This window comes from Pseudopipra pipra, chromosome 12, assembly GCF_036250125.1.
Source record: "Pseudopipra pipra isolate bDixPip1 chromosome 12, bDixPip1.hap1, whole genome shotgun sequence".
Classification (NCBI taxonomy): Eukaryota; Metazoa; Chordata; class Aves; order Passeriformes; family Pipridae; genus Pseudopipra; species Pseudopipra pipra.
Window position 1 is genome coordinate 6,191,417 of NC_087560.1, and position 10,385 is coordinate 6,201,801.

Below are 10,385 nucleotides of genomic sequence, written 5' to 3' on the forward strand. Positions count from 1 at the left end.
GCATAGCACAAGTGATCCAAGATGATGATTTCCAAACCGTGCCCTTGGAGACTCCAGAGTGTGGAGCAGCTGTTGATGTTGTGGAAGTTGCTCTGATAACTATTGCCAAGATGTCACTCTTCATTTTAATTGCATGCATGTAACTACAGCTCAGTGTATTCCTGTTCTATTTCCTCCTTGCTATTATGAAGTTTTATGATGCTTCGTGGAGGTCGCTGTCTTTAGAAGCTGTGACCCTTCACATCGCATTCCTTTTATTCTCTTTCCCAATGCAAGTCCTACTTCTCACCTGAAGCAGTTTTCTTCAGTGCAGGGAAAGTCAGTGACCCTCCCTTTATCCCCTCCAGACATCTGTGTCTGCACACAGAGTCTGTTGCTTTCTCCTCTGCTGGATCCAGCACCGTGAGCCATGTGCCCCTTGCTTCCCTCAGCTCCCATCTGTGTACCCACTGCTGCTCCTTGCTCTCGCTTTGCCATCTGGAGACGGTCAGTTGTGCCCACAGGAGGCAAACTCTGAAACTCTTCTGAACTCAGTAAGAACATCTCTAAGTCCTAGGCAGGAGTCTGAGCTCCTGGAAATCCCAGAAAATGATAGGAAATCCAGACCTGCTCGTGGATTGACAGAAGCGACATGGGGAGAAGTGTTTGTGATCTGATGGTGTGGTGGCAGCCTCAGACACTGGTGTGCACTGACACATCCATTCACTTATCCGAGCTGGAGGTGTTGGAAGCTCTTGGTATCCCAGCAGTGCTGTTTGCCATGCTGCTGTTCCCACATGGAATGAGTGGAACCAAGTGGCTGGTTACTTTGTAGATTAAACCTGATGAAAAGGAAAAATGCTCCTGCTGCAACATGTTTGGGTTTTGTGGTGCTGATCCCTGTTGGGCTGAATTCACCAATCCGCTTCCTGTGCTGGATGCTGAACACGGGATTCAACAGGATTTGCCTCTTGCATGGTTGCTGAAGGAAAGCTTGCCCTTAGCTGCTGTGTGCCTGATGCTTGGGTTGGGATGTGAAAATTAATGGATGTGTTTGTTTATTCAGGGAGAAATAAAAACAGCTCTGCCATCAGTGGGACCCAGGTTCTGGCAGAAAGGAGCAGCAGGGAAGGATCTGCCCAGAGGATGCCCCGACAGCCCAGTGCCAGCCGGATGCAGAAGGCTGGAGCCTCTGGGAAGAACACTGGGGGAGGCAACAGTACCTAAATAAGGCCTTGGAACTAGATGGATTTTAATACTTGACAATGTATATAAACTATGTTTGTTAAAGCTGCTTGTGTTGTGTGTATTAACCAATAAACATGATTTGTAATACAGGAGTGTTGGTTTTTATTTCCAAAACTTCTTTGGCCACACAGTCTGTTAGGAAGTGTTCTTTCATTTGTTCTTGCCCTGTTCCCCTCCTGTGCCTGTTTATGGGGTTTTAGCACTATATCTGAAATCAGGTGGACCTTTCCCATGGCAGTCATCCCAGTGCTGGTGTAATTATAAAGTGTTACAGTCCCCTTTGCCTCATGAGCCAGGTCAAAAGAGGAGGTTGTGCCAGATAAGGGAGGCAAGAGAAGTACCTGAAACAAGTAAATGGGTTTGTTAGGGCTCAGGTGTTCCCATTCATCATTCCAGAGCATCTCCAGGCAGCTGTGGGGGCAGGGGCTATGAGGGGAGGTGGCCAGACATGAATGATCCCAGTGCTGGCCTTCAGGAGAGCAGAGTTTGGCCTCTGTGGGATCTGCTTGATACAGTCCCATGGGATCAAGCCCTGGAGGGAAGTGGCACTCAAGAAAGGAGGTTTATAGTCAAGGATTACCTTCATGCTCAGGGGCAGTCCATCCTGACACCCCAGAGCTACATCCCATGGCTGAGTTCCAACTGCATCCCTGACACCCGCTCTTAGAGCCATGTCCCTGACCCCCAAGCCCATTTCTGACCCCTCATAGCCTCAGCCTTATTCCCTCCAGGCCCTGCAGAGCTGAAGATGCTGCTGTGGGGCTGCACTGGCTGGGGTGCAGCACCGTGGGGTCCCCCATGGCACCTCAGATCAGGGTTCTGGGGGTTGTGTGTCCCCTGAGATTGGTGCAAGGGGCACTCCAGAAGGGACAGGGCAGGATCTGGGCTGGGATGAGGGGTGGTGGGGTCAGCCAGGGCTGCAGGGAGCCCCTCCATGCCATGAGACAGCCTTAGGTTATGTGACTAAAAGCTCATCTCTGTGAGTGAAGAGGAGGAGAGGGGCAATGAGAGGTGGAGGAGCCCTGGGAGTCTCCACAGTGCCAGGGATCCCCTGTCCTGGCTGCTCGTGGGGCCGTTGGTGGGCCCAGGAGGAGCTCCCACCCTGATGGCCAATGGGGCCACTCTGCAGGTCACTTCTTGTGCTGAGGGGGTGACTGCCTAGGGGTGAGGGACACATTATGGGATGCAAGGGAAGAGCATTTGGGGATTGTACAAGACTTATTATGGGATGGTTAGAGGGAGGAACCAAAGGTGGGGAAAAGAAGGTATCAAGGTGGTTTAGGGAGCCTTAAATGTGGGAAAATTAAGAGATAAGGATATGACAGGAGCTGTGTAGCATCTAACTGCCCATCTACCATCTGAGGGTATGTGCTTCCAGGGGATACACTGCTGGGGACATGGACATTTGTCACTATTAGGATGCTTAATCAGGTGCACGTGTTGCACGCTAATTGGTGACTTTCTGTGCAAAGCTGGTTTTCAATAACTCTTCACTGTTTAAATGGGCATCATTTGCTGTAACCCTGTCCTGGAGGCTTATAAAATCAAGACAATTTTATATCCAAAATGATATGTTTTATAAGCCAGTTAAAGCAGGTAAGCCAATCAAACCAATTAAAGCTCTGTCAACATTTGAATAGAGATTTGTGATGCCAAGTGGAATTGGTACTACCCAAGTGACTTCAGAATTCTCAGGATTTTAGAAGGATAACACAGAACGTGCAAACACTCCTATGGTAAGTTGGGGACCCACAACTTCATGGAGTTACCTTGGTCCTGACCCAAGGGGAGGGTCCCCAGCTGTCATCTTTCAAGGAGAACTAACTCTGCAGCCCTCCCTGCCCATCTGGGCTCCACCTATACCCCAGCTGAATCTGATCAGTGGTCAGATCCAGTCACAATAACCCTCAGTGGTTGGAGTATGACCTGCCCCACCACAGCCACCACGCAGAGGTGCTGCACACCAAAATCCATCCATGGCACAGCTGAGGTCAGTCGCAGGTCACTGTCTGCAGGGCTGCTGGAGCCGGTGCACTGTCATGAACATCCAGTGAAGTTTATCCTTGAATAGGAATGAACACCTGCAAAAGGAGGAGTAGGGAAAGTAGGGGGAGAGACTACAAGATCTGCCGGGGAACCTTCTGCCAGGACCTACAGACTGTCTCCCTTGCACCGTCACTGCCACAAAAGGGAGGGAAAAAAAGAGGGGGAAAAAGGAGATCAAGATCCAGACAAAGCCACGATGGCCCGTACGGGGATCGAACCCGCGACCTTGGCGTTATTAGCACCACGCTCTAACCAACTGAGCTAACCGGCCACTGTCGCCCTTCCTGCGTCACCGCCTCCTGCCCCGCGGCGGCCCCGGGGCCCCCAAAGGGGACAAAAAACAAACAAATAATAAAAAAAAAAAAAAGCTAGCAGAGGATGGTTTCGATCCATCGACCTCTGGGTTATGGGCCCAGCACGCTCCCGCTGCGCCACTCTGCTGTCGTTCCACCACCTCTTTTTGCCGTCACATCCCCGTCCCTGCCCCGCCAGGCCCGGCGCGCAGCCCGGGGGGCCCGCGGGACGGCGGTGACCCCGCACCCAGCGGGGTGACCGCGACAGCCCCGCTGTCCCCTCGCAAGGGGTGACAACGGATGAACCGCTGTGGTGCGCGGCTCTCCGACCTGCTGTCGGAGCTTTGCCTTTCTCCCAGGAACTCGCTCCACGTCCCCCCGCTGAAAGCTGAACGGAGACTTTACCGAACACGGCAAATTTCTTTAAAAAGGGTTCTACGCAGCAGCGGGGGAAGATGTTGGAAAATTCTTTTAACTTTTAGCACAAGAGTGTTTGCCATGGTTACCACATAGTGCCTGGTACGAATACCAGAGATTAATGTGGCTTTGTGTTAACCCCCTACATCTGTGACTAATAGTCTTATCCCAGATAATGCTCCCTTATTTACCTGTATCAGTGATTAATATGCACTAGTCTTACGTCTTATAATTAATTAATTAATTAACTAATATATACTAGTCTTATATGTCTTAGTTTTGAGAATAAAGAGTGCCAGAGCAAAGAATGGTAAGAGAAGTGCATCATGACCTGACCACATATCTGAGATACTCATTAGGAGATCTGGAACAATAAAAGGGAAATTTGGGGAATGGGATGTTCCCCCAAAGACCACCAAAGACCCTCAAAAGACCCCTGCTCATATCTAAATAAGTCTACAGAAATAATTATCATATATGCATGTATTCAAGAATGTAATTAATATGTAATAGGAATGTAGTGAGTATGTATTAGTTTCATGGCTATAAATTGGTCTCTTTGGTTGCTGTGTGTGCATTTTGGGTGGAGGGATTCCCCATGCACCCAGTGTGTGGAATAAAGGAATGTTGGCTTCCTAACCCAACAAACTGGTTGGAGAGTTTATTTCCCAGTTTTCAATAACAGAGACAAAGCCCGTCTGGGATCTTCTATTTTTTGGTCTATTTGCTATAAATTGTGTTTCAACTTATTCTGAACTGAGTTTCAGCTGTAGTGAGGAAAAAGCAAGCAAGCAAGCAGAGTGGTAAGGAGATATCAAATCCAATAATATGTATATAATGACATTCATAGATTTATTTTGCTTACTTTACAGTGCACACCGCATATTCTTTATCTCTCCCCAGACCACCCCCCCAGTGATAGCAAGATTATTTACCCATTTTGTTCCTCTGGTTATATTTTTTTAAGAGATACACCTACATATTTCCATGCTTTATTCACACTAACTACATTCACACGCAATGTAATTGTGTCTGTAACTCATTAAGGATCATTACCCCTTATTTTTTGTTACAGAAAGCAGCCTTCAGAAAGCCAGCAATTTTCTCATATGCTTCTGCAGAGCTTTCTTTATTTCTTTGTTTCTCAGACTGTAGATGAGGGGGTTGACCAAGGGGGTGAGAATGGTGTAAAAAGCAGAGAAGACTTTGTTTGGCAATATGTGGGTATCGTGAAAAGGGAGTATGTAGACAACTACTATTGACCAGTAAAAAAGAATCACCACAATCAGATGTGAGGAGCAAGTGGAAAAGGCCTTTTTCCTTCCAGTGGCAGAAGGAATTCTCACGACTGTGGCAATGATGTAGAGATAGGATGAGAAGGTCAACAGGAATGGAGGCAGCGAGCACACACCTGCCACGACAGAAGTGACAAATCCCACCACCCGCGTGTCGCTGCAGGAGAGTTTCATCACCGGGAAGGAGTCGCAGAAGAAGTGGTCGATTTCATTCGGCCCACAGAAATCCAAATTTGAGATCAGGAACGTCAGTATGGAATTGGACAGAAAGCCACTGACCCAGGACGCAGCGCCCAGGCGGAGGCAGAGCTTGGTGTCCATGCGGGATGGGTAGTGCAGGGGCTCACACACCGCCAGGTACCGGTCGTAGGACATCGCGGCCAGCAGGTAACACTCTGCACCTGCCAGGCAGCCGAAGAAATAGTACTGTGTGAAACACCCCCTGACTGAAATGCGCCTGTCTCCACCTGCGTAGCTGAGCAACATCCTTGGCAAGATATTGGAGCTGTAGCAGATTTCCAAGCAGGCCAAATTGCCCAGGAAGAAGTACATTGGGGTGTGGAGGTGCTGGTTAACCACCGCCAGCACGACGACGCACGTGTTCCCAGTTATGGTCACCAAGTAGATCGACAGAAACATCAGGAAGAGAAAACCATCCAGTTCAGGGCCATTCCCAAAATCTAGGAGGATGAACTCTGTAACAACTGTTCCATTTTTCCACTCTTGATTTGCCATAACTTTTTTTCTAGTGTTAAGTCAGGAAATGCTACCAGCAATGAAGACCTCTACAGTCAGGAAAATAATGAAAATTTCCTCACAGAATAGAGAAGCCAAGACTAAAAAAGTCTTTGCATCACCAGACCTGTCAAGTAATTTTTACAAAAAGATTTCTCACACTCAGAGTCACATTAATTATTACTCCACGTACTAAGAGGAGTACCTGCAGCTGAACTGATGTCCATGTTTCTTCTCTGGCACAAGGGTGCTTTCTAGCATGTCTCCAGTCTGTGCAAGCAAATTAAAAATCAAGTTCTTTTATCAGATGCTGTCACAAGTTTTGCCATATTCATTTCTGTTGTGAAGAAAATAAATATTTGGTCAGATTGCTCCAGCAGTGACATAGCTGTATTTGCATTGTTAGTAAATATTGACGTCATTGATGTATATTATATATTCACTATTTATAGGTATGTAGCATGACTTCTTGTGCAGACATTTTTCTTATTTGAAGAACAATTAAAATTTGGCATTTCAAACACATTTCAAATCTTATTTGAAAAACAATTCAACTTCCTTCAATGAAAAGAAGTATGAAGGACATGTATATCATCCTCCACATATGTTTACCCTGTCAAAAAAAAACCCTGAAACACTCACAAACAAAAGCACTTTGCAATTGTCTCATCCTTCATTCTTGTCAAGAGGTAGAACAAATTTAAGGAGTTTAATTCACCTAAAAAAGACAGAGTAAGTAATCTTTTGAAAGGACCGATTTCTTGTCACTGAGAAATCAGAGAGACTTCAGTAGCCAGGTGCTTAATCAGAAAAATACAGTTCAGATAAATCCTACTGCTTGTCATAGCACTCTTTTTTATTTTCCTCTCCTGTGTCATTCTCTAGATTCCCTTACAAATCTGATTTTCCAAAAATCCTGGGGCTTTGAAGAATTTTTTCTGGATTTTCCTAAAAAAAAAATCAGTGCTCAAACTAGCCACAATACTGTGGTTAAGGGTAAACTGGTACAGGGAGACAACAGAGGGTGGATGCAAGGACAGGTAGCCTCAGAGGAATATAGAGAAAGAGTCTGAGCAGGCAGAGATCAAGTTAGGAGAGCTAAAGCCTTGAAAAAAGTTAAACCTGGCCAAGGACACCAAGAGCAACAAAAAAAGCTTCTATATATATGTTGGGGATAAAATGTGGGTCATCTCTGGAAAGAAAGAGATCTGGTTATGTGGGACTTGGAGAAGAATGAGGTACTCCACGGCTTTTTTACCTTGATCTTCACCAGCAAGTGCTCCATCCACACTGCCTGAGTCACAGGAGGCAAAGGCAGGAGTGGGAAAATGAGGAGAGGATCAGGTACAGGACCATCCAAGGGGGCTGAAGGTGCACAACTCCATGGGAGATGATGAGACACATCCATGCATCTTGTGGGAAACAAGTGTCTAAGCCACATTTGACAGGTTGTAGCAATCCAGTGAAGTTTCCAGTGAAGTTCCCACTGCCTGGAAAAGAGGAAACATAACCCTCACATTTAAAAGCAGAAGCAAAGAAGACCCAGGGAGCTACAGATCAGTCAGTCAATGGTGTGTTTGACACACTGGAGGGAAGAGATATCATCCAGAGGGTTCTGGGCAGGGGCAATCCCAGCACAAACACAGGCTGAGGGGAAATGGATGGAGAACAGCCCGGGGTAGAAGGACCTGGGGGTGCTGGCTGACGAGAAGCTCATGGACATGCCCTGGCCATGTGTGCTGGAACCCAGAAACCCTCCATGTCCTGGGCTGATCCCACTGAGTGGGCAGCAGGGGAATGGGGAATTCTGCCCCTCTGCCCTCATACAATAGCGTAACTTTGCAAGACTTGCACACTTCTTTCCACAGAACTAATTTTAAAATTTCCCTTAAACTCTCATGCATTCAACCCCCAAATTTTTAGTTAGTTTTCTAACATCTGACCACTGAAAATGCTGGAAGTGTGGCCTGTTTCTGTGTCAGTCAACAAAACCTTCAGCACTATTTCTTACCTGAAGCCACAGGAACATTGAAATCCAAGTAAAAGCTCTTTGACTTCTTGAGGTTTTTGTATACAGCTTTATTTTCATGAAGACCTTGATTTTCTTGGGAACAAGGGGAAAAAGAAGAAGATTAGAGCTCTGTGTTTGCAAAAACATGTCGTGTGTGTTGTCCCCTCAATAATTTTCAGATTTTCCTTTTTTTTTTATTTAGCCAACTGAATATACCAGCTCTTCCATTCTATCAGATAGGGACTGTTCCTTCTACCCCTTCACTCCTTAAAATCCTTTTCAGAGCTGAGACCAGTGAAACACCCCAGGGGATAATCAAGCAAACAAAAGCCTTGGAGAGGTTGTTGTCATCAGCCTCATAAATAACATAAATAACCATTCTTTCCCTGTACACTCTGGTTGGAATTAGCTCTTTTTTAGCCTACACTTTGATCACTTTTTGGGCCTGAATGGAATTATGTGGATAGATAGAACGATGATTGAGCTAGAGATTACTATGGTGATCATCATTGTTACCAAGTCAGCACTGCTGTGTTGACATCTAAACCTGACGAGGGCCTGGATTCAGTGCCAGGCAGATGCCTGTGAGGCTAATTCAGGTGTCCTCTGGAGATGCTGCTCCATCTTCTTTCTCCACAGGGCTTCTTCCTCCTAGCTGTGGTATCACAAATAAGTGAGATGATTGTTCCAGGTCCTGATTTTGTACCGCAGCCTCCCAGCTGGCATTTATAAGGTCGGGTCCATTGAAATTTGTTAGTCGGTGTTCAGGCTTCAAGGCTGGGCAGAAACAGCTTGATCTCTTGGCAAAGCACAACTCTGCATCTGCTTGGTGAACCTCGAAAAGAAAAAATGTCATAAGAACAAGGGAAAATTCAAAGATCACATGAAAAAATTAAGTCCCTCCAAAATTATGAGGGGATGTTGTATTACGCAAACACCGCTAGAGGGGAGTGTAGACAAAACAGTCTGAAAGACCAATTTCTGCCACAGTGACTTGGGCCCCTACGGAGCTGCAGAGGCTGAATGTCATCCGTCTTGATTGCTGACATGAGATGGAATAGATCTGTCTCAAAAATACAAAATCTGCCTGTTGACTTTCCCACGGGATACCCCTGGTTTCTCACCAAGTAGCCACTGTGTCAGTTCTACTGTATCATAGAATAGAATTATAGAATCATAGAACCAGCCAGGTTGGAAAAGACCTCAGAGATCAACCAGTCCAACCCTTGATCCAACACCTCCATGGTTACCAGACCATGGCACTGAGTGCCATATCCAGTCTCATCTTGAAAACCTCCAGGGATGGTGAATCCACCACCTCCCTGGGCAGACCATTCCAATGTCCGATTACTCCCTCTGTAAATAGTTTCTTCCTCATATCCAACCAAAACCTCCCCTGGCACAGCTTAAGACCGTGCTCTTTTGTCCTACTGCTGGTTGCCTGGGAGAAGAGACCAACCCCCACCTGGCTACAACCTCTATGTTGGTAATAAAAGGAAGACAGAGGATAAAGTGGGCCATCTTTGGAAGGATAATGGGAGACATGGAAGCTGGCACAGATGGCTTCTTATTCACTTTGCAAGGGTAGATGGTGGATGTTGAAATTCAGAACATGGTATCACCTGCAGTAGCAGTTTTTGTTTGCAGACCCTATTTCTTTGAATTTTGCAAAAAATGTGGATCTATCACATGATCTTAGAGCCCCTTCCAGGGCCTAAAGGGGCTCCAAGAGAGCTGGAGAGGGACTTTGAACAAGGGTCTGGAGAGACAGGATGAGAGGGAATGGCTTCCCACTACCAGAGGGAAGGGTTAGATGGGATATTGGGAAGGAATTCTTGGCTGTGAGGGTAGTGAGGCCCTGGCACAGGGAAGCTGTGGCTGCCCTGTCCCTAAAAGTGTTCAAGGCCAGGTTGGATGGAGCTTGGAGCAACCTGGTCTAGTGAAAGCTGTCTCTGTCCATGGCAGGGTGGTGGAACAAGATGGTCTTTAAGGTCCCTCCCAACCCAAACCAGTCTGTGATTCTGTGATTCTATGATTTTATGTTAGCTGCTCCTAATCTGATCATACTCAGTAGGGGTGCAGGGATCTTTGGGACTGCTGTTATTCACTGCAGAGAACATAAGGGGCAAAGCTGATCTCACGAATCAGGCACAGGAGCCACTGCAGCTTGATCTAAAGAGGCAACCTTATACAAATGTCAGCAGACAGCTGGGGTGGAAGGGCACTTTTGTGGCATTCTACGGTGTGGATATGCCTGGACATCCCTTTACAACCAAAAGGAAGACATTGTCATTTCTTCAGTGTGAATCAGCTCATCTCTAAGTAACATTTGAAATCATCTGCTCTAAGAGTGTCCTCACT

At 46.6% G+C, this 10,385-nt stretch overlaps 2 protein-coding genes, 1 long non-coding RNA gene and 2 other non-coding genes across 7 annotated transcripts in view; 1 reads left to right on the forward strand and 4 right to left on the reverse strand.

The window, feature by feature from the left end:
* The window catches only part of LOC135420817 (SH2 domain-containing adapter protein F-like), a 33,464-nt gene extending 32,148 nt beyond the window's left edge, over window positions 1-1,316 (forward strand). Inside the window, exon 5 of one of the 2 annotated variants that reach the window (XM_064668697.1) lies at window positions 1,046-1,316. In XM_064668697.1, the coding sequence (XP_064524767.1) occupies window positions 1,046-1,206 (161 nt within the window). In that variant the 3' untranslated portion in view covers window positions 1,207-1,316. The remainder of the gene's footprint in view (window positions 1-1,045) is intronic. The other variant, XM_064668696.1, reaches the window with a different exon arrangement.
* On the reverse strand, window positions 1,306-3,919 carry LOC135420821 (uncharacterized). Of its 2 annotated transcripts, XR_010433739.1 has the most exons (3): window positions 3,383-3,919; window positions 3,154-3,308; window positions 1,306-1,568 (listed from the first exon to the last, which is right to left on the reverse strand). It is a non-coding gene; the product is annotated as an uncharacterized LOC135420821 (long non-coding RNA). The 2 variants fall into 2 exon arrangements; XR_010433738.1 differs by having other exon boundaries at window positions 3,154-3,919.
* TRNAI-AAU (transfer RNA isoleucine (anticodon AAU)) lies at window positions 3,471-3,544 on the reverse strand. The gene has a single exon. It is a non-coding gene; the product is annotated as a tRNA-Ile (tRNA).
* TRNAM-CAU (transfer RNA methionine (anticodon CAU)) lies at window positions 3,643-3,714 on the reverse strand. The gene has a single exon. It is a non-coding gene; the product is annotated as a tRNA-Met (tRNA).
* A 1,042-nt stretch (window positions 3,920-4,961) lies between the features above and the next one.
* On the reverse strand, window positions 4,962-10,143 carry LOC135420818 (olfactory receptor 5AP2-like). Its single transcript, XM_064668698.1, has 3 exons — window positions 8,025-10,143; window positions 7,272-7,503; window positions 4,962-6,350 (listed from the first exon to the last, which is right to left on the reverse strand). Exon 3 carries the CDS (start codon window positions 6,011-6,013, stop codon window positions 5,069-5,071), a length of 945 nt encoding a protein of 314 aa, XP_064524768.1. The 5' UTR covers window positions 6,014-6,350; window positions 7,272-7,503; window positions 8,025-10,143; the 3' UTR covers window positions 4,962-5,068.
* Window positions 10,144-10,385: the final 242 nt, after the last annotated feature.